The sequence below is a fragment of the Mus caroli genome, unplaced genomic scaffold, assembly GCF_978045245.1.
Source record: "Mus caroli unplaced genomic scaffold, Mus_caroli_1 scaffold_10, whole genome shotgun sequence".
NCBI classification, from domain to species: Eukaryota; Metazoa; Chordata; class Mammalia; order Rodentia; family Muridae; genus Mus; species Mus caroli.
In genome coordinates this window covers 12,060,762-12,083,218 of record NW_028227265.1, presented here as the reverse complement: position 1 = coordinate 12,083,218, position 22,457 = coordinate 12,060,762, and the positions used below count along the sequence as shown (strand labels likewise).

The 22,457-nt window shown below is 52.0% G+C and overlaps 1 protein-coding gene across 2 annotated transcripts in view; it reads left to right on the top strand.

Annotated features, from left to right (window-relative positions):
* Positions 1 to 22,457, top strand: part of Cmip (c-Maf inducing protein) — a 207,695-nt gene that overhangs the window by 114,113 nt on the left and 71,125 nt on the right. For both annotated transcript variants that reach the window (XM_021169931.3, XM_021169932.3), the window contains exons 2-3: positions 7,485 to 7,610; positions 15,358 to 15,408. In XM_021169931.3, the coding sequence (XP_021025590.1) occupies positions 7,485 to 7,610; positions 15,358 to 15,408 (177 nt within the window). The remainder of the gene's footprint in view (positions 1 to 7,484; positions 7,611 to 15,357; positions 15,409 to 22,457) is intronic.

The window sequence follows — 22,457 nt, the reverse complement described above, 5'->3', positions numbered from 1 at the left end:
CCTAGGAATGTGAGTTCCTCCTTAATCTGCCAGCCCAGCTTCCTTCTTTTACCTGTCACCTTACTCATTTTCTCTCTCACAATTGTCACCGTTTTTTGAATGTCCCACATGCTTTGTATTCTTACCTCTCTGTCGCGCCACCATCCTATGGAGAATTTCACGGGAGCAGGGCTGTGGACCTTCCACACATACACAGTATGGAAACTGAAATTTCATAAGACCAGGCTAGCCAGGCTGCAGCCAGAGAGAGGCAGGAGTATGGTGGCCTGTTCGATTTTTGCCTTGCTCCCTTCTGTGACGTGGAGCCCGTGAACAGGCTATAATCATACTGGTTCATTCTGGCATGCCAGGGAGAGTGTGGGATGTGGACCTGCCCCTGGAGTCACAGATGTAACATCTGGGTCATCCCAGCATCCCTGTTTTTCCAAGTGGATGAAGATAGCCCTGGTAGAAGCCTCCTATCTCCTGGAGAGGCTGAGCCATGTGGCTTCGTTTAAGAATGGGCCTCGGGATGTTCACCCCCCCCCCCCAATCTGCCCTCTGGGGAAATTTCTGCAGAACTTGTGTGGTGCTTCCATCGAATCGAGGGTTACCGCCAAGGGCAGCACTTAGACATTCTTAGAAAGGGTGGTGCTGGAGACAAAGTTGAAGGGCTCAGCTCCTCTCAGCGGGACCCAGCGCTGGTGGACGCCACAGAGAGCAGCTTTATTCGTGCACCCGCAGAAACTCTTGAGCCTGCCAGAGAGTTCCTTTGCTGGGACAGTCAACTTAAAGGAGAAAGGGTTCACGTGTTTGTGGACTTTCAGGCTGTGGTTGTGCAGCTGTGTTGCTTTGGGCCTGTGGTGAGGCAGAACCACGAAGGAGCAGTGTCTGGAGAGGAGGCAGATCTGTTCACTACATGGTGGCAAGGAAGCAGGGGGACAAGGGACAAGAGCACACGTGTGCCCAGCTTTGTAGAGGCTCCATTTCCAGCGTGTAAGAGTATATGGGTCCCAACGGTCCTGCTGTGTAGAGAAAAGGTTCAAGGTCAGGGTCACCCCCAAGTTCATGAAAGTCCAGAGCAGGGTTCTGTGTTCCTGAACCGTGAAGAGCTCACTTTGCTGTGCATGATGTATACCCTGGGCCCCAAACCTTCTTCCTTCTCTTTTTTCCTTCTGAAGAGGTCCCAGTGGGACCTTCCCCAGGGTGGAGTCCCTTGGAACTGTGGTACCTTTGGGGAGTTAAGGTCCCACCTGCCTGGCTGTTACTGTTCTTAGACATGTCTGTAGATTCTGGGTAGAACGGAGCTGACTTGGAGACGTCTTTGAGCCCCTCATCAACCGTTTCAGTAGCAAAGGCACCTATTGGGACAGATGCCAAAGTACCAGGCCCAGGGACCAAATTCCCACCCTTCCCATGCCCGCAGAGAAGATGGGTCTTGGAAGGGTCGGGATATGGAAATAGCTAGCCTTGGCTCTGTTACTAAACTTCTTGAGGCATTTAGCCATAAAAGGGGGCAGCTGCCGAGGCTGGCTTCTTGATTAATGAGCCCCCTGTATGCCTCATCACAGTCCTCATGGAGTCTTGGGATGGCCCTGCCCTTCAGGCCCCGCTGCAGGTTTTTGTTTTTGTTTTGTTTTTTTTAAGCCAGGGGTCCAACTGTAGCGCAGCTGCTGTTCTAGGTGGGCGGGGACTCCGCAGCTGTGCAGCAGTGGGAGACCAGATCCCCCCACCCATCCACCCCCCTGATCCTGCTGGCCTTAGCCCCGTTCTGCATGGTGTGCACTGCCCTGGAGTTGGTAAGCTGCCCAGGACTGTCCAGGTCTCTCTCTCTGTGTGTGTGGTTGCGAGATTGGATCATGGTGGGAAGCAGGAAGAAGTCTGTGACCTGTCATATCCTCTGTCTACATTTCCTCAGGGTGACTACAGCTCCCTTGCTTGCAGTGTGGTTGAGTGAAGTCAAGCCCTGAGCTGGGGCTAGAGCGGTCTGTGGAACTAGAGTGTGTCGGGTGTGTGTTGGGGGGATATGCTTAGTGAGGGTGGGGCTTGTGGTGGGTGGGGTTCGGTGGGGTGGGTGGAGCTTTGGACATAAGGTCTGATAGAGTGGGATCCGATGGGTGGCGACTGTGTTTGTGACATGGGTATCTTCCTGTCACCCCATTAGAAAGATAACAGGACAAAGGCTTTTCACAATGGTGGGAGAACAGGAGGTCTAAGTCCAAGTGGCCATGAGTAGGTAGCGCATATAGATGGTCTACACAGTGGGGCACATTCAGCCACCAACAGAGGTGAGGCAGGGCCTCCGCTCTGAGCCTGTGTAGCAGTGTTCAGAATAGGCAGATTCCACACAGGTAGAATGTGATGGGCGGGTGAGGGCGTTTTCCCGTCAGGTGTTGGCCTCTTGGCATGATGGGTACTAGTCCCTGGCAGAATGACCATTGAGAACACAGATGCGGTACTGTCCTGCGCTGGAAGGGGCTTCCTGCCAGGTCATGTGGCATCCATCCATCGCTCCTGGAGACCAGACCAGAGCATCCTACTGCCGTGCCAGGTGCCAGCACGATGGCGCCAAAGGACCCTGCTCTGCGACTGGGATGACTCAAGTTCCACTCAGCTGCCGGAGTGACAACCAGCCTGCTGCTTACAACCCAGGCCTCTATGAGGCTTCTGCGGCAGCACTTAGCAGCGGCTCCAGTCTGGAGTGGCTGATAGAGAGAGGGACTTTCCAGATAGGCTTTTCCTTTTGGGGTGTGGGAGCCCCCCATCCCACTGGAATGCATGTCTTGAGTCAGCCTAGAGCCTCATCCTGGGGGCTGAAGACTCATGAGTCATGTGCTCATCACCATGGAAACTGGCGATTGGCTGGGGCGGGCGGCAGAGCTGATCTCTGAAAGACAGGATGGTGAAGGCTGTCGGATGAGCACCCCACTGGATGAGAAGCCTGTGAAAGCAGATAATTAATGGAAACATTAGCTCTGAAGGTCTTGGGGTTTGGGAAGGGGGAACACTGGCGAGGGACCCTCCAGCCACCTGCTCTGTCTCCCATTTAGGTCTTGGATGCTTTTGAGCCAGGCTTATCACAGAATTCTAGAGGGCGTTTTTTGTCTTTTTTGTTTTTTGTTTTTGAAAACGCAGGCCCTCTTACACGAGCCCATATTAGTTCCATAGCAGAACACTGCCACGGCTCTGAGATTTGTCCCCACCTCCCATGAGAAGGCAGTGTCCCCATGCACAACTCATAGCGTCCCAGAAGGCTGTACCCCAAGAGCCAGGACCTTGGGTGGTGGATGTCTGTATCCTTAGTACCCAACACATGCTGACCCAACATGGTGCTTAGTTCAGAAACCCTAGTGCCAAAGCCATCTTGTTAGAACGTGGCCAGAAAGTAGCGCCCAGCTGAGACAGCAGTGGGTCCCTCATTCCTGGCCAGGGCTCCCAGGACTCCTTAATATCTCTCTAATGAGAGTAATTTGGCAACAGCAGAAAACACGCTCTAACCCTTTGTCCCAGTAATTCCATTTCTGGGAATCTGGCCTAAAGAAATAATCCTAAATATAGGCTAGAAAAACAGGCTTCGCAAGGATGTTCACCTAGGAGTTGTTTATCGCTCATGCAAAGCAGACCGGCGGGAGCAGAGAGAAACTCCCGAGTGGATGCTCGTAGGTACAGCACAAGCAAATTCTTTGATTTGGGACTCAAGAAAAAAAAAAAAAAGTTTAGGGCCGTCGAGATGACTCACTGGGTAAAGTCGGCAAGCCTGACATAAAGGCAGCAGGCTTGACGACCTGAGCGTGATCCCTGGGTAGAAGGAGAGAACTGACTCCCACAAGAGGATTGCAACATATAAACTGTGTGTGTGCGTGTGTGTGTGTGTGTGCGCGCGCGCGCGTGTGTGTGTGTGTGTGTGTGTGTGTGTGTGTACACATACACACATGTGCACAGTAGATAAAGAGGAATACAATTTCCAGTTAAGAATAGTCAGGAGAGCCTGAGGGATGGGTGCAGTGGGTAAGAGATCTTGTTTTACAAGCATAAAGACACAGGTTCGAATCCCCAGCATTCATGTAAAGGCCAGCCATGGCAACACACATCTGTGACTCCAGTGCCTCAGAAGAGACAGGTTGAGGTCCATAGCGCAGAAGCCAAATCAGTCTAGACAAAAGCAGGCTAGCTGCAGGTTTAGTGAGACCTAACTCAAGAGGTTGACCAAAAATCGATAACTGTATCACGGAGCATTCAATGTCCCCTGGCCTCTGCATACCTCTGCATGGCACATGTACACAGCACAGCATACATTCGTGTACCCAGTATGCAGATCAGAGTTACATACAGTCAAAATGCAAATGAAAGAAATATATTGAAGTATTAATGAATATGTATGTGTGTGTGTGTGTGTGTGTGTGTGAGAGAGAGAGAGAGAGAGAGAGAGAAATGAACCTAGATTCTCGAACCTGATAGCTAAGCACTCTTATGCTATGCTGCATCTCTGGCCCTCTTACATTTTATATCATGGCTCTGCCTCACCTGCCCAGACTGGCCTTGAACTCGCCCTGTGGTCCCTGCAGGTCTTGAATTGGTAACCTTGCCTCAGTCCCCCTGAGTTTATAGGCTTGAACCTTCAGGCTTGGTTCCTGAGTGATCTTGATTTAATTTTATCCATATGCTTAGATTCTGTCCCTCGCCTTCCCACGCTTGCATTTGTTAGTCAAGTGCGAGTTGTCATTTACATACAGTGACATCCACCCATTAGTGTGCAGCTCCAGGAGAGCTGGTGGATGGTACCACCACGAGGGACAGCCCTTTGGGGTGAGCTGGTTCCAAGTCACCCCAGCAAGTATGCCCTGCCTTCCTCCCATCAGCCCTGTCCACCCCCTGCAGCCCAGAGCTTCCCGCCTGGCTCGGCACAGACACAGGATGTGAATGCTGCCTGTCTGATTCCACCAGGGGTACCCTGGACCCTCGCGCTGTGAGCCTGATTCTAGAAAGCCTGTAATCGCTTAGTTGTGTCTGAGAGCTATGTTTCCCGTTCTTCCTTGGTGGTGGAAGTCCTGGTTGTCCTACTTTCTGATTCACCTCTTGTCTGCCGGTGACTCTGGCTCCCGTGTCACCATTGCTATGGGCAGCATGGTCTCAGTGGGTGTGACACATCTGCCCCTACATGTCTTCGAATTTCCTGTCCCAGTGAGGACTCTCTGGGTGTAGAAGCTGTTGTCAGTGTAGCTTAACAACTGCAGTGAGCACAGAGGAACCTTGTATGCAGAGGAGACCAGAGATGAGAACAGTATCCTTTGTGCCACACCACTTTGCCCATCTGTAGTGTTCTATACTAGTACCAACGTGGCCCTGACCTGGGGAACCCAGTACTTCTGTGTTACTATCTTGGTCCGGTCCCTGGTCAGTCATCTTGGTTTCCCAGTAGCCCCGTGTATCCCTAGATTCCATAGTAGAATCGATCATCCTGTCCCCCTAAACCCTCTTCAGCTGGGCTTAGGTATTCCTTGTCCTCCGTGAGTGCCGAGTACTCCTTCGGTTTTGGACACACAAACTTGTTGGATAGCCCAGGCTGGCCTCACATGCTCAGCCTTCTGAGTGCTGGAATGGCAGGTGAGCCTCGGGATGTACGGCTTAGGCAGGTGGGCTTCACTTGGGCTTTGGAGTTTGGGGAAGAGGATGCTGGAGATAAAAACTATAGTCATTCCATCAGTCTCTTCAGTATGTTCCAGATGCTGAGCTAAGTACGCCGCCCTTGGCAAGTTAGATTCCCTGGAATATTTTCCATAGTTCTGTTTATAAAATTACTGTCAGAGGAACCAGGTTCAGAGAGGCGCTGTAACTGTCGTAATGACACACAGTAAAGGGATTCAAACACAGGTCTTAATGGCTCCAAAGACTGCTTTGGGCCAAGTGCTGAGTCAAACAGAGGAAAAGCAATTGGTCTGGCTTTTAAAAAACAATGGGTGCTTATTTATTTATACCCAGCCCTTTCCCAGAAAGCTTTGCTCACAGCTTCAGCAACAGCCAGGCCAGGTTGTAGGGTGGGGGTTGCCCACAGCAACCTCTGCACAGGGGCGGCTTACACAGGTGGACACTGGTCTGCAGGTCTTGCTGGGGAGTGAGGAGCAGCACGCTGGTGTGAAGGGCTTGCGGCGGCCAGCCACCTCCCACTAACACTGTCTTCCTGCCTCTGTTCTTGGTGGCTTCGGTGATGCTGCTAGAATTTCCTGCCGTACCTTCTCCATGGGGGTGTGGTCCCTAGGCCCCAGAAGTGCTACCTGCTACCTAATCTCTGCCTGACCTCTTCCCTCAGCTCTCGCTCGCTGTCCCCAGAACTTTGCATTAGCCTTGAGTTCATGTTATGGTCCCATCACCGTGCCCCATTCAATATGCCATCCTCGTCTCTACTCCCCCCCCCCCGATATTCTGCTTGTTGTCTGTTCACCCCACTGGACTCCGGTTTTATGCAATACCCACCACGACCCTTAGAATATGCTAGACCCTCAGTGGATACTTGTTGAACCAACCTCCATTGGTCATTCACTTTACTTCAGGCTGATGGCAGTCTAGCTATCAGCTCCCCTCACCGCCACTACATGTCAGTTGGAAAAGAAAAAAAAAATCAGAAGCCTAAGTGTCTGGGAAAATATTCACCCGGGCCGTGAACTTTGAATCTCACCTCCCTGCTTCAGCATAGCATCGTATACACATTCATTCAGTCTTAGCTGTGGGAAGGTCACAAGACCTGGGTGCCCTATGGATGGCCCTGCCACCTCCTCCCTCAAGTCATTGTGACATTCCACTCTTGGAGCTCCTGAAACAGTGTGTGTGTGCACGATGATGGGGTCTGTGGGAGGTTGTCATCTGTCTTAGCTTGCCGCACGTCTTTAGTCTTCACGGATTGCCCCAACCTCTGGCATTTTGGAGGTGGGGTATTGAAGACCCTAGCAGGGCTCAATGGCCTGTGTGGTTCCTTGATGCTTCTCTGAGACGGTGGGACTCTCTTAGAGGCAGTGTGGATGGATGGCTTGAGGCCTGTCTTGCCTTCTTCCCCTATCACTGATCCATGCTTATGCTTTCTCTCAATACATGCTATTGAACCATGTAGTGGTCCAGGGCGCCGAAGAAAGACAGCATGTGCTCTGTGGGCTTTGGGGGCGAGGAAGCGGGATGGGTCAGAGGTCCTGTCAGTAGGCTTCTGTAGGGAGTGACTTCCATGGGATGGACCCGTTAGGAGCCTTTGGAGGATGGTGTGCTGGGAAGGGATGCTAAGATTCAAGCTCTGCCCTGTGACCACAGTGGTCACCAGGGGGTGACCCCTCACCCCTGACCTGAGGGTTCCCTTGCCTTTTCTTCATTTTGCACCCTAGGTGTGGAATGAATTCCCTCCACAGCCCCTCCCCACAGCGGGATGCTGGCAGCCAAGAACTGGTCCTTTGGTCCCTGGGTAGCTTCCTTTCTGTGATCGCACTGTCTGCTCACAGGCTCTTGTTTTTCTCTCTTTGGCACAGCCGTCTGGGTACATGGAAAACTCGGTCTCCTACAGCGCCATTGAAGACGTTCAGCCACTGTCCTGGGAGAACGCCCCGAAGTACTGTTTACAGCTCACGATCCCCGGAGGGACCGTCCTGCTGCAGGTAGGAAGTGTAAGCATGACCCAGCAGTTTCTTTCCTCCCGGTCCCTCGCCCTCTTCTCACCTGCTCCCTCTGTAGACCTTAGCTTTGGTCAACTTAGAAAGTCACGAAGGTATTAAAGACTCTCGGGAGGGCCGTGCATGGATTAAACACCTGCTGCATGCTGTCCACTGTCTAGGAGCCTGCTCGTCCTCCTGGGTCTTGAAAAATTGAACTCTGTAGCCTCTGCTTTGAAAATGCCGAAAATGAGTCCCCGGGCCAGACGGGCTTCGGAACTTGTGAGGCTCACCTCTTGTGGATCTGCTTGCTGTCTGCTGGACTTAAGTGAGGATTGTGTCCTGTGCCTTTTTTGGTTAGCTCAGTTTTGTGTTGGCAAACAATGGAAGTACTGGCTCTGGGTGTCTGTGAGCACGGAGATCGAAAATGACACGAATATCATTAGGACCGAAGGTTGAACAGGAATCGGTTGTGCTGTTAAAATGGCTGGGAAGTTCAGGAGGAGCTTTGCAAAGAACAGCTGGATCCGGGGTTGGGTGGCAGATGATGTCACCAAGACTTAGTTTTTGCCCCTCCCTCCATGGTGTAGCACACTGTCAGTGTGTGGTGGGAAATGAAAGGAGGAGGGTGGCCACCCTAAAGATTGGCTTAGAATTCCTAATTCTATTCAAAGAACCCCTTTCTTCCCTACCTTGAACCTCATAGAGGATCCAGGCTGGCCCTGCTGGTCCCTTGGGGGTATCCTGTATTCTCTGGCCCCCTCCTCACCTTTGACCATAGCAGCTGATGGCCCTTCTGGTATCATCCTGAGGCGGGAGAGCAGTTGACCTGCAGCAGTGTGAGGGATACTGTGTGACACATCCCTGTCCATATTGTAGAAGACAATATGGAGGACATCAAAAGCCATGCCCGCTGTAGCCCATCTTGGAACTCAGCCACTGTGCTCTGCCCTCTATGACCTACCCACCCCCTATCTTCATCATGTCCCCTCTGGCCAGCAGAGCTCCCTGGTTCCCCCTGTTGTCTCCTTGTCTTTTGTTTGTTTGTTTGTTTTTGTTTTTCGAGACAGGGTTTCTCTGTACAGCCCTGACTGTCCTGGAACTCACTTTGTAGACCAGGCTGGCCTCGAACTCAGAAACCCACCTGCCTCTGCCTACCAAGTGCTAGGACTAAAGGCATGCGCCACCACTGTCCGGCTGTCTCCTTGTCTTTAGGGGGAACTAATCAGCCTCTGCTATGCCTCCCTTGGCCTCTCTGCCTCTCTTCTGTTCCCCTTGCCCTGAAAACTGTAGTACTGGACCTTTGCAAGGCTGCTCAATGCCAGGCCCTGTGGGGCTGGTTGACCCCATGAGCAACAGTGGCCAAGACAAGGAGGGCCCTGAAGGGCAGCAGGGCAGCCTTCTGGAATGCCTTTATTGCTCAATATTGCAGCTTCAAGCCTGCCCCTCTCTCTGGCCCCTACAGCCCCATCCTCATCCTCACTGTCAGCCTCTGGGGAGACTGAGCCATAAACACATGATTACTGAAAAAGCTGCAACTCAGACACAGACACATCCCAGAGGACTGGGACAGGAGGGGGAGGGGAGGGTGACTCACCAGGCCTCGGGGGACAGCTGCACCCCAGGGATGTACATTGATATGGGGTGCAGAGGGATGAGTAGGAGGGTGCCCTAGAGGGGGCACACCTAGTATGAGTGTGGGGGGGGGGCTCTCTGGTAGGAGTGAGGTCGATGCCCGTGACTGCATCTAGATGATGTGGTCTTGTCAGCCTCAGACTATATACTGAGGACACTGGGGAGCCATAGAAAGCTCTTAAGAGACAGAGGGGATACTAGACAACAGATCAGGGGCTAAGGGGCAGAAGGCTGGACATGTGGGAAATAGCCAGGGAGCCCTGTTTTCTCTGTTGATGGTGATCACCACGTATTAGCAGAAGGGCCTTGTGTTTCCAGGGCTAGAGCATCACCACCCCCACCATCCCCCCGCCTGTCAGAAGAGTAAGACACACTGGCCAGCTCTGGGCATGTCCCTTTAACCTGGCCATGGCCCTTGGCTGGTGGTAGTGATGATTCTCCCAGGCTGCAGTGGGCTGAGCGACGTCAGAGCTCCCCCTGCGGGCTGACAAACCAGGCTGCCCCAGCATCCTCCACGCTTGCCGCCCCTGCTTGGTGGCTGCTCTGCCAGAGGCAGGAGCAGCAGAGGAGGAGAGAAGAAGGAAGGAGAAGAGAGGAGAGGAGAGGAGGCCGCACCAGCTACTGCTGTGATCCGGAGCCTATCTCAGGGAAGCAGCGCAGTCTCCCTTCAGAGAGTTAGGTGGGTGCAGCCTTGCCCCTGCCCACCCCTGGGTTCTCCCTTCTGCTTGTACCTCTATCAGGCCAAAGGAGGCACATTAAGTTGGCTGTCTGTCCCTGCCTCCTTCCTAGACTCTGTAATTGTGTATGGCTCCTCTGTTCCCCAGGGCGAGGCCAGAGCTGCTGGTTAGAGTCCCTGCTGATTATTCTGATCCTTTGTAACGCAGTGTGTCACAAAAGTCGAAAGTCGATAGTCGATAATCGAGCTTTGCCCCTCGGGTGGGAAGGGACCTGGGGGGTAGCAGTCAGGTAGGCTAAAGGGTCACAGCCCAGGGGTTGTGGTCTAGTGGAAGCGCCGTGGGCCTGTTGCAGAATAACAGAGGTCCAGGAGTGTTTTGCAGTGAGCATGAGTACTGCAGCCACCAGTCCCTGTGGTGACGTGAGTTCAGGTTTAATTGATGCTATTGATTGGAAACTGCGGCTTTCTCTGTCCTGAGTCACACTGAGTGCCAGGGCTCAGTTCCTTCTGTTTTTTCTAGTCCTCCGTCTCTATCCTCTCTTCATCCCCCTCTGTCTCTGTGTCCATCTTTCCTTCTTCCTTTCTCTCTCCCTCTCTAGCTTTTGCTGTTTGCTTCTTCTTTAATGTCTCCTTAGCCTCAGAGCAGCCATCTCTGTCTTCCTTCTCCAGTTCGCATTCTGGTTTTCTTAGATCGATAACTTTCTTACTGGGAGTTCCAGAAAGAATGAACCTTCCTAGGCATGCCTCTTAAGTAGCAGAGTGTAAGCCTCCTGTAGGTGCTGTAGACAAGGTGCCAGTGCCCAGCATGGGGGGCCAGTCAGTGTTCCTGGGCTTTCTGCCATTTCAGTGTGAGCTCCCTAAGCACTTGTTAGAGGCCCGGCAACAACAGAGGCCTGCTAATCTTGTTTCCCCCTTACGGTGAGCTCTTGTGAGGAGAGCAGCTTCTATTCACCTACCTACACTGTGTGTGCCCTATTTGAGGCACCTTGCTGGTGCCCTTCTGGTTAAGTGCTAAGCACTAAGGAATAATACAGTACCTGGAGGCAAAAGGCATAAGGAAGAGCAGACAGAGCCCAAGGTGATTTAAATAAGGAGGGAAAGTGGGCCCTCCTTTCTGACAGTGCCTATACACACACACACACACACACACACACACACACACACACACTCATTACCGGGTCTCGAAAGCCCCACGGGAGATGGACAACTGTTCCCTTCTTACTGGAAGGGAGAGGAGAGGAGAGGAAGAGAGAGACAGAGACACACAGAGACAGAGAGAGAGAAAGAGAGAGCACAAGAGCAAGTGAGCTTTCCCGGCTGCTCTTAGCTGTTTTTCCTGGAGATTGGGCCAGGAAGCTGAACTTGGGAACAGTCCCTGCAGGCTCCAGGCTGTTTTTCTCACCTCGAGGACAATGCAACAATGAGCTAGAACTTGGCAGCCTCCGCTGAGGAAGTTGGGCAGGCTTGCCTGGAGCCAGCCCTGTGGGAAGGTTAGCGCCAGGCACAGGCAGAGAGCCACCAGAGCCAGCCTGGGGCCATGGGGGGCAAGGTAGGCTGTGGACTCCCTGGGGGGGGGGGGGTAGGGGATTCTCTTCCAAGTCACTCTGGCCACTCACTGTGCCTGGTGTTCCCTGGGATCTGGGTTGTCCTGTCTCCTCTCTGCCGCCACCCTTGGCTTCAAGGGAACTTGACAGAGGCTCTCCTTCTGGCTGCAGCATAGCCAGGCAAACTTGTCCTCTGCCAGAATCCACCTGGGGAGGCCTATACTGGGATTCCAGAGTGTCTCCCGGCATCCTCTGCTGGGGGGTGGGCGTGGGGAAATCTCACCTTTGTCATACATCACCTGGCCCACCCTGTTCTCAATGCTGGCCAATGGGTGCCATGTTTTTCATTGACTGTCAAGAGGCAGAGCGGCTCCCATATCCACAGGAGCCAGGTTACATCCGCTGCCTGCTCCCTAGGGTTATCAGGGAAAGCAGGCTAGGAGGGAGATGAGCCTGAGGTGTGATCCGAGCACTGAGAGGAGGCTTCTGGGCCTCCTTTCTTCACTTGTAACCACACTACAGTATTTGTCTCCTTAGTTATCACAGAGGCACATAGACCAAGTGTGGTACACAGGTGTCCAAGGATGTACCTCCATGCATGCTCGTCTCAGCAAAAGCACAGTGGTCAAGAGCTTGTTTTGTCAGAGCTGAAGGGATTGCTTTCAAGTTCCATGGGATGGGTACATGGACGCTCTACTTACTGTGAATCGGTCCTACGATTTTCCTCCCTCCCTCCTTTCTTTCCTCTCCTATGCCTGTGCATCATCCATCCGAAAGAACCTGGAGACAGGCTTGAGACAGTCATCCCGAAGAAGGGGCATTCTGGGTGTGACCCGGGTGGCCAAGAGTTGCGCGGGCACCTACCGGAGGGAGTAGGTAAAAGTGGAGAATTCCCAGTGCAGTGTTAGGCCATGCTAGAATCATATAGATTAGGCAAGCTAGGATCCCCTGCACCGAGGAAGCAACCTCAGTCCTATGTAGTTCTCTTACACATTTATCTGTCAACATACATATCCCATCCATCCATGTACATGTACACCTACCCGTCCATCCATCCACATACATATACACACATCTAGCCATCCATCCATCTGCATATATACACACCTACCCATCCATTCACATACATACATACATAGCTGCTTATTAATCCATCTGCATACATACCTGCCCATCCATCCATCCACATACATGCATACCTACCCATCTATCTACATACATACATACATACATACATACACACACACCTACACATCCATCCATCTGCATACATGCACACTTGCCCATCCATCCATCTCCATACACATCTATATATCCATCTATCTACAGACAGACAGACAGACCTACCCATCCATCCATCTCCATACACACCTACCCATCCGTCCATCCATCTACCCACTTTCCCATCTGCCTCCTTACCTACTTCATCTATTAGTCTACACACTCACCTCCTCATCCACATGTCTACGCATCCATCCATCTGCGCGCACACCCACCCATTCACCCACTTGTCACTCTGTGCCCCTCTCTATCCTTCCATCCACATAGACACCTAACTGTCTAACCACTCACCCCTCCATGCATCTGTGTATCCATTTATCCACTCCTCTCACCCCTGTCCTCTTGCTCGTATATCTACATTTTTATCCATCTATCTACCCACCCCGTCTTCTGCCTGTGTACTTACCCATGTACTCATCCACCCACCACCCAACCATCTACCTGCCCATTGTTCCAGCCGTTTCCTGCTTACTCCCCATGCTCCCATCCACGCCTCCTTGCCCTCTGTTCACGAACACATGCGTCCCCTCAGTCACTCCTGTCTCATTTATTCAACATGCCAGCCAGTCTTCCGTTGCTCTGGGTTTCACAAACGCAGTGATGCTCACATAGACATAATTTACAACCTCACAGAGCCATAGCCTGCAGATAGGAGGACAACTGAACAGGACAGAGTCACGGTAGATGAGCACAGGCAGAGGAAAGCAAGGCTTGAGACAGTCATCCCGGAGAAGGGGCATTCTGGGTGTGACCCGGGTGGCCAAGAGTTGCGCAGGCACCTACCGGAGGGAGTAGGTGAAAGTGGAGAGTTCCCAGTGCAGTGTTAGGCCATGCCAGAATCATATAGATTAGGCAAGCTAGGATCCCCTGCACCGAGGAAGCAACCCCAGTCCTGTGTAGTTCAAAAACAGCCAAGGCTTCCTCCTACCAGTTCACACTGCCTAGTTCCCTGAGGCTCTGCTCTGTAGTACACATCATCTGAGATATTTCTGCTGTGCCTGCATGGGACAGGGTTAAATCATGCACTGACTCTTTATTTTTTTTTAATCCCGGTTTTTCGAGACAGGGTTTCTCTGTATGGCCTTGGCTGTCCTGGAACTCACTCTGTAAACCAGGCTGGCCTTAAACTCAGAAATCCACCTGCCTCCGCCTTCCAAGTGCTGGGATTAAAGGCGTGCACCACCACTGCCCAGCATGCACTAACTCTTAAAAGCAGTGCTTCTGCCCACACATGAAGGGTCCCTTTCATGCCATATCAGCTCATGCTCACTGGCACAGTCACCAAACTGTGTGTGCTTGTACTGTGCATCAGAAGGAAGAGGGGTGGGAATGAGACTGTTGGCAACATTGAGACAGGTAGACCCTGACAAGTCAGTATCAGGAATGTGGCAGGGGAGCCCAGGGTAGGCTGGACTTGACTCTAATCCCAAGATCAGTAGGATCTTCTGCAGTTGCCTCCTGGGATCAGAAGTGCCGCATGCCAGTGACAGGGTGTGACCAGGGCTTTGCTCCTAGGTCTAGGAAAGAGTCTGTTTCCTTTCTCAGATTCTGGATGTTCCTTGGAGTCTGTGGCCTCAGCCATCTCTGTGCTTCAGTCCGATTGGCTCTCCTGCCTCCCTCTTACTGTGTGACCTCACCAGACCACCTAGACAGTCCAAGGTGATCTTGCCATCACGAGAGCCTTGATGTGCAGAGTCCCTTTTCCACCACAGGTCTTTGGAGCCTCCCCACCCCCACCCCCAATACTACTTCCCAGTATTGTGCTATATTAAAAGCATAGGCAAGGCTGTGGACCAGGACTATGCTGGAGCTGGCTCAGCTTGGTTAACACACACATACTCATGAGAGCTCTGAGTCTCCTCAACTGAGCTAACTGTAGAGATTATTTACACCAGAGGCAACACATGCTGAGGCCAGAGCTGTTTTACTCCGGAGAGCCTTTTATGAACATCTGCTTGGTATTTGCACCATCCACTGTTGCAAACCCCATGGCTCAGTGTCATGAGATGAGATACTGGGTCAGTGTTGACCAGAGCTGGGGTGTGAGTGAGACATTGAAAGCCACATGACCATTCAGAGGGTGCTTCTTTCTCTTCATAGGCTTCTGAAGGGCCTTGTGTTACTGGGTGACTGGCTCACAGCTAGGTTGTGATCAAGGCCAGGACTTGAGCCTGAGTCTTTCTGAGGCTGAGCTCTGGCAGATATAGGCAAGGAATTGGAAGCTTGTTGTGGGGATCATTTGAGTCCTGTCGAACCCCGGGTTTGAGAGGGTTCCTGAGCAGTCTGGGCAGAACAGAGGCACTAGTCCACTCAACTATATCACCTTCCACCAATTCCCATCATCCATCCAAGGTCATTCAGTATGCATAACCTCAGGGAAAGTGCTCCAGCCAGCAGGGTAGGGACTCTATTATACCCAGCAAAATTATCCCATACAATCAACCATGTCTTCTGTTCTGATTTTGCTCTTGATGGTCAGTGCATAATTTTTTTAGGAGACAAGCCAGGACCTCAGGGCAGAAGCTGGTGGTTAGGGACTTGTGTGAAGGCCAGTTAAGATGGTTTGAGATATTCCAGAAAATGATGACCTGCCATTTTCCTGTTCTTGTTGTTACAGGCTGCCAACAGCTACCTGCGAGATCAGTGGTTCCATTCTCTGCAGTGGAAGGTAAGTCAGGCCCCTTCTGCTGGTTGGCAGTGGCTGCATGAGGCTTAGAGTGATGGATGAGAATCAGGCAGGACACAGGCCTGGTGGTGAGGAACATTCTGCCTCTTGGGTGGCTCATTGAGGGTCCTGCTCTTGCTGGAAGCTTCTACTCTCTCACTGAGGGTTGTGCCTTCTGATAGGAGCAGGTCCCTGGTAGGTGGCTGCTCATCTGGGAAATATCCAGCTGTTTCCTTGCTTCCAGAAATCTCCTAGGTCTGCTTCTGTCAGAGGGAGGGGAAAGCTGGGGTTCTGGGAGGCTGGACTCTGGGTTCTACAAAGTTTCTTGAACAAGAAGCGTTTAAAGCTGTATAGAATTTAGCAGGGGTGGCTGAAAATACTGGCTATGTTCACCGGCCTTGCTTCCTTTTGGTAGGCTGACTCGTGGCCTCACTCCTGTTAGCACTCCTTACAGAAGTGTCGGGCTTCTGGTACGAGGAGAGAGCAGACAGGCTTCTGCTCTGACTTCTTAGGCTTGGGTCAGCTCTCCTGAAGAGTTTCTGTTACATTCAGTGGCCTGCTCAAGTGATGAACTGGGCACAGGGCATGGTCATTCTTTGTTTATGCCCCTGGTGTTGTGAGTCATTACACAGTGAGACTGCATCTACTGAGCTCTCTCTGTGTCCTGGCAGCTGGGCAAGACTCCTGCTGTCCATTTCCCCTGTGAAGTTCGTTCCTGTCTGCATCAGGCCCACTCTGAAAAGGTGAGGCTCTGTTCCCGGCTGCTGCGAGGACTGAGGAAGCTCAAGTGTGAGAAATGCTCGGTCCTTAGCTGTGAGGATCAAGGAGGGTTTAGGGGTCCTGATTCACCTTTTGAGGTGATTCACTCCAGGCGTACCCACAAGGCTGTGCTCAGGACGTTTCAAGAAGTAACCAAGATCAAGGCATGAAAATGGAGTTTTAAGCTGGGCTCCCTGGCACATGCCAGTTTCAAGAGACTTTGGTAGAAAGGAGGTTTCGGAGATCTACCCTAGGATTACATGTGGGGTTCATAAAATTAACCCAGAGCTGGCCAGGACATCCTTGGGTTTCTAACAGTTCTGAGGATATCTGATCTCGATTCTGATGGCACCTTGTGTCTTTATGATCACTCAATTCAGTCAGTGTCTTTAAAACTATCTTTAAAAGCACCTGGGAAACCTAAGCCAGAGGTATCAAAGGGTGGTGGTGGTCTCCTCAGGCGTTATCCCTTCCTCCAGGGTGACCTACCAGACCTTCATCCCCGCCATATAAGCTTGTATGAGATGTTAGTGTCCTTCCCCTGGGGCAGTTGGCCCCCGATGATTTGGGTATGTAGCCACCAGGTGGCAGTGGTCTCTTGATGAGGCAACTTGATTTAGTTAAGGCTCTTGGAGCTTTAGATGTGAGAGTTAAGACAAGACAAGCTGCCATCTGCCCTTGCAAAGTGACAAAGAATCTTCAGATGTTTTGGGAGAATACCCTGGCTACCAATGTCAGCTGGAAGGACTGAATTTGAGTCCTTACTTTTTCTTGTCCTAGTTGAGACAGATCTGGGTGACTGTTCATTTACTAAATGTCTGTAGTGTGCAAGGCCTGGCTTAAACACTTCTGTTTGCTGTCCTTTAACCAATATGGGCACCAGAGCTAAAGGGGGCCAAACAGTTTGCCCAGAAATGAACAGCAACTTCAGGCTAGACCAGAGGGTCCATGGTCGGCCTCCTTGGTCTAATTGCCTGAGAGCTGGACTCAGCAGCCCATTCTGGATACAGCCATCTCTCTGCTTCTCCTGAGACAGCCACTCTTATGTGCTTGTTTTTCAAGACAGGGACTCACTGTCTTGGAACTGTCCCTGGCTGTCCTAGAACTCTACTCTACTTTCTGTAGATTAGGCTGGCCTCAGACTCATAAGGATCCCCCTGCCTCCGCCTTCCAAGTGTTGGGATTAAAGGCGTGTGCCACCACCTCGGGGCTGAGACAGCCGCTCTCTCTCACTTTCCACAGGTGAAGAAGGCAACAACCATTGTGGATCTGTTTTATTTACTTGCTTCTTCTTCTTTTTTTTTTTTTTTTTTTCCATTTTTAACAGAAAAAAAAAGTAGACAGCAGAGTGTCAGAATTTAGGACATTTAGCAATCCCACAACCACAGTTTGAATTTGTGAGTTTTCTGCATGCAGCCTACAACAGGAAGTATATATAGAGTGTGCTCTTTTTGTAGGGTGACGCACGCCTCTCAGATATAACGTGTCTCCTGGTTTACCGTGCCTGGACTTGCCCAGGGCAGTGTATTTCCTCAGGAGGGCAAAGTTGGATCTTACAAAGACTTAGCTGTAGCCCCCAGCATGTGATTCCCCCCAGAATAGCAGGGCTCCTCTGACAAAGGACTCTGCAGATTCTACTTCAGGCTGTCCTAGGGAGCACAGCTGGGTGTGACTGAAGATCCCTTGTAGGATTCTTGTCATTTTCTAAAGTCAGGGAGTTTTTACTGGAGTTTTCTTGTTTGGCCACCCCCACCCCCACCCCCACCCCCACCGCCATCTTGGCCCTCTTAGCTGAGGGGTCCCCTCCCCGCCATTTTCTCTGCCTGAATAGATTCTCTTGAGCCAGCTGTCGCTCTGAGGAGACATGAGGCTGGCATAGTTCTTTCTGTCTCCCCCCTTCTCTTTCCCTCTCTCCCTGGACAGAGCTATCCTTTTGCCCACAGCAGCCTTGGTCAGGGGACTCCAGGGATACCCATGGTTCCATGACGAGGTGGAGGACCAGTACCTCCTATACTAGGAAAGGGATGGGAAAGAGATGTTCTGCCCGACTTGAATCCCCCGGGAGCCCAGCCTGCAGTCCCAAGGGCTCCCTAGGGAAGCTGTGTGTTTGGTTTAGGCAGTAGGCCCTTGAGGCCAATCCCCTAGGGTGTGGGACATAAACAGTCATACAGAGTTAATGAGGCCTCAGTTCTGACTCAGATGCTCCCCTTGTCTCCCGACCAGGCCCTCTGAGGCCAGGGTCTGCAGAGATAGCCTACGTGTGCGTGAGGCTTCGAGGGAACAGCTTTGAACATGGACAGGGCCACCAGTGCACAATCCATTCTGTATGTAGGGAGATGGGCCCTTCTGTGTGTGAAAGACTCTGAGGGAACAAGTCTGAGAGGAATAGATCCTTCTGTGTGTACAAAGCTCTGAGGAGACAGGCCTGTTATGTTGTGTTGTGTTGTATTTTACATGGCCATAAAAGGAAAGGCATAGCTCCCGTTCCAGGCCCAAACGAGAATGACCCATCCAAATATATGCTACGGTGAAGGGACAGGTCCATTGTGGGCACTAAGCTAAGAAGGGACAGCCTAGGTTGTGTGACACTGACCATGTTCCAAGCTGAGGAGAGTGCATGGCGTGTGCTTCTGTGAGAAACTGCCCTGATTTTCTCTCTGGGCTCTGGAGATGAGAGGCTCCAATGTACACAGCCGGGAGAGGCAAGCCTGCCCCTCAACACCTTGAGGTGGTGAGGCCCTAGGCTGGTCTGTTGCATTCCTCTAAACAACTAGGCCCCTGCGGCTCAGCCCTTGCTTCCTGGTGTGGTTGGAGGCCACTGCACACAAGTCGTAAAATCTACAGTGATTGCGTTCTCCAGGGAAAGTGGGTCATTGAAAACACAACAGGCCCCAGGGGACAGGGAGCAGGCGGGGTGTGACATAGGCTGCCCAGCCACGAGTGCATTTGGATGGACCTGGCCCTGGCTGCTTACTTCTCCCTGGCAGGCCTCCCCCGTGTCCCTGGAAGGTGGTATGACTTCACACCACCCGTCTTAAGATCTCTGTCTCTCCTCTGTGCTTTGGGGGAGGATAGAACAGAAAAAGTACTATAGTGTATGAGGGCGACCATTGTATTCATGTATTGGTGGTGCAGAGACCTCACTTTTCTTCTCTGTGAAATGAAGAAAATGATGTGAAGAGAATGATGACATTGCCAAGGACAAATGACTTCTTAGAAGTACATTACGCAGTTGCCATGCAGCCATGCGGTGAGGATTGACCCGTGATTCGTACAGAGGGCCGCCGTCAGGGTCGCCCACCAAGCTCTTTGTCCTTCGTATTATCAGGAATCTTTTTTTAAAAAAAGATTTATTTATTCCATATACACCATCCCTCTCTTCATGCATATCAGATGACGGTGTCAGATCCCATTACAGGTGGTTGTGAACCACCATGTGGTTGTTGGGAATTGAACTTAGGACCTCTGGAAGAACAGTCGGTACTCTTAACCGCTGAGCCATCTCCCTAGCCCAAGAGTACAGGAATCTTATCCCACCTTCTCCACAAAGAGGGGTCTGGCCTGTGCCAGAATTGCTGGAGGACCAAGTCAGAATGACAGAAGGCCCCGAGTTGACACGTGCCCCACCCCATCCTGCACCCCTTGCTGAAGGCCAAGCCAGAGCCCTCCTGGCTTGGGAGTACAAGGTGCTTCAGTGATGTTGTCACCCTGGCTCTGTCTCTTTATGGTCAGGAAGTCACACTTTGAAAGACACACACCCCCAGGGCCCCTCCCGGATTCGGGGCTGTGGCTTGGTCTCTTTTTTCACTCTGATCTGTAGACCCTCTCCTGGGGTATCCAGATAGACAGGTCCCCGGTCACAGAGCTCACCACGCACTGAAAATGACTGAACATCACAACTGCAAGGAAGGGGCTGCTTCCCCCGGGGTTCCTATTTCAGGCGTGGACAGTGGGGCTGAGAAGTCACACCTGACTTGACTCCAGAACTCAACGTTCCATTGTCCCCTGCCTCCCCACCACCCTCGTCTCACATTGGCCCGGAACATGGCTCCAGACCCTTGAGTACAGAGCACACACAGGCACATAGTCAACCACACTCAACACGTATGTGTCTCATGGATTGATACTGGAGAGTTTAGGCTCAGATCTAGGGCACGGACAGCAACAACTCAGGCTTCCCTCAGACCCCGTGTATGCCAATTAAAACGGAGAGGTGATATGGAAAAATAGGAAGGAAGGACCAAGAGTCCCAGCAACTGCACCCCCCACCCCATCTCCCAGAGTCCATCTTCTATGACATGAGGCATAGATACGGAGACTGCAACTGTGCAGCTGAGCAGCCCCTGCTGAGTGGTGGACCCCCAAGTCTCTCAGCTCCAGACCCTCCGGTGAGGCAGTCTCATGAGCAGTCGGAACTGTGTGTACTCCTCTTTGAGGAATCCGGGTTCTTCCTCTGACTGGCACTCGGGCTCCAGCCTTTTCATTCTCTCAGCATGGCAGAAATTCTAGTTGCTTGGGGGTCCATTATCTTAGTAGTCTGATGGCCAGAGGGAGAGGGCCCAAGTGTATCTTCTACCATTCCCAGACAGCTTTTACAGACCCCTGTCTAAGTCCTCAGTCCTGAGTGTCTACAACACCCATGGGAGAAATCTTTGTGTCCTTTGAAGCCTGAAAGGACTCACAGATGGGACTGAGGGTTAAGGGTGAAGGGGCGCTGGTTACCTGCCCTTGGCTGCCTGCTGGGATAGCCACAGTCATACCTGACTCCCACACCTGCCCAGATATACCACACCACTCCCTTTTATTTGGTGCCTGGACCTGGCCTGGCCCCTCACTTCCCAGTCACAGCCTCGGCACTCTTGCAGGCCAGGGCAGGGCCTTGGTCCTTTTTATAGCCCCGCCGTAGACCTGCCTTGCCCACGCAGGTTAGCTCTGCATTCAGCCCCAGAAGGATCAGAGGGTTCTTGGAGCATGGTAAACATTGAGCTGTTCCCACCCTGCAAGAGTCTACCCTACTCCAGAATGCAGGAAGGCCCTGTGATGACCCAGAAAACAAAGGTGGCTGGCACTGGAGACCCAAGTGTGGAGGCCTTTGGTGGCCCAGGCTATCAGTCTCCAGTGTTTTCCAGCCTCTGCGGCCCCTCAGAGAGTCACTGGGGTCCCCGTAACTAACAACAAGGGGAGCTCCTGGGATTGAAACTAAGAAATGGCTGAGGCTCGGTGGCCTTGGGGATGTGAGTCACACTCTCAGGCTTCCTTTGTGGCAGAGGGAAGAAAACAATTATTAGCCACCTTCTGATCTTGGGAGACTTGATGGTTCGATGAGGCCCATGTCAAAGGATGAGCTGAAGGAGCGCAAGGGTGGGTTGAGTGTCTCACTGTTGGACGCCAGCAGGGCTGGGATGCAAACGGAGCTGGGTGGCCTCTGAGTTAGCTTTGTCCCATCCCTCCAGCTTCTTCCAGAATTTGGCAAAGCTAGAGACACAGAAGGACACGGAGGTGAGGGTCAGGACCCCCACCCTAAACCTACAGTCTCTCCGCTTCCCCACGTGGTACACCTGTCCTCTTCCTCCCACGTTCCCTCCTTCTCAGCCTCTCCTTTTTTCTCTCCAGTGCTGGGGATTAAGTACTGGACCACTGAGCTACATCCCCCACCCTGAGTTTTGCTTGTTTGTTTTGGAGACAGGAGTTAAGTAAGCTACTTCAGTCCTCCTGCTAAGGCCTCTTCGCCAGCTGAGATGAGATGCGATTATAGACCTGTGTCCCACACTTGGCTTGTTACAGGCTCTTCTGTCCTTTCGATCAGTTTTTCAGTTTCTCTAGAGAGAAACATACAGATCAAAAGCGGTGGCCGGCTGACTTCTCCCCGGGTTCCCTGGGGTGTGACCACATGCGCTGGCTCTCCAGTGCCCACCTTCCTACTTGAGCTCCTCCATCTCTTTGGCCCACTTGAACTCAGAATTGTGAATGGACTCGTTTGTGCCTTGGGCTACTACGCTGAAAATTACATTTGTGAGACGTAGATGTCTTAAGACTTTGTGTAGTGGCACTGCATTCTTGTTAGTGCTGGGTGGCATTTGTTCTGCTCTGTGTGTGTGTCTCAGTTTTTAAATCTGGCCTGGTACAGAGAAGACCATCGGGAAAACGCTGGTGTCTGTGCCCTCATTCCCCTCGTGGGTGTGTGGGAGTTAAATCACAAGGCTGTGGGGCACACTTACAGTCACCTTGAGCAAGAGCTGACCACTCTTTTTCCGGAATGCTTGTATATATCCCGCTTCAGAGGTGGGACTGAA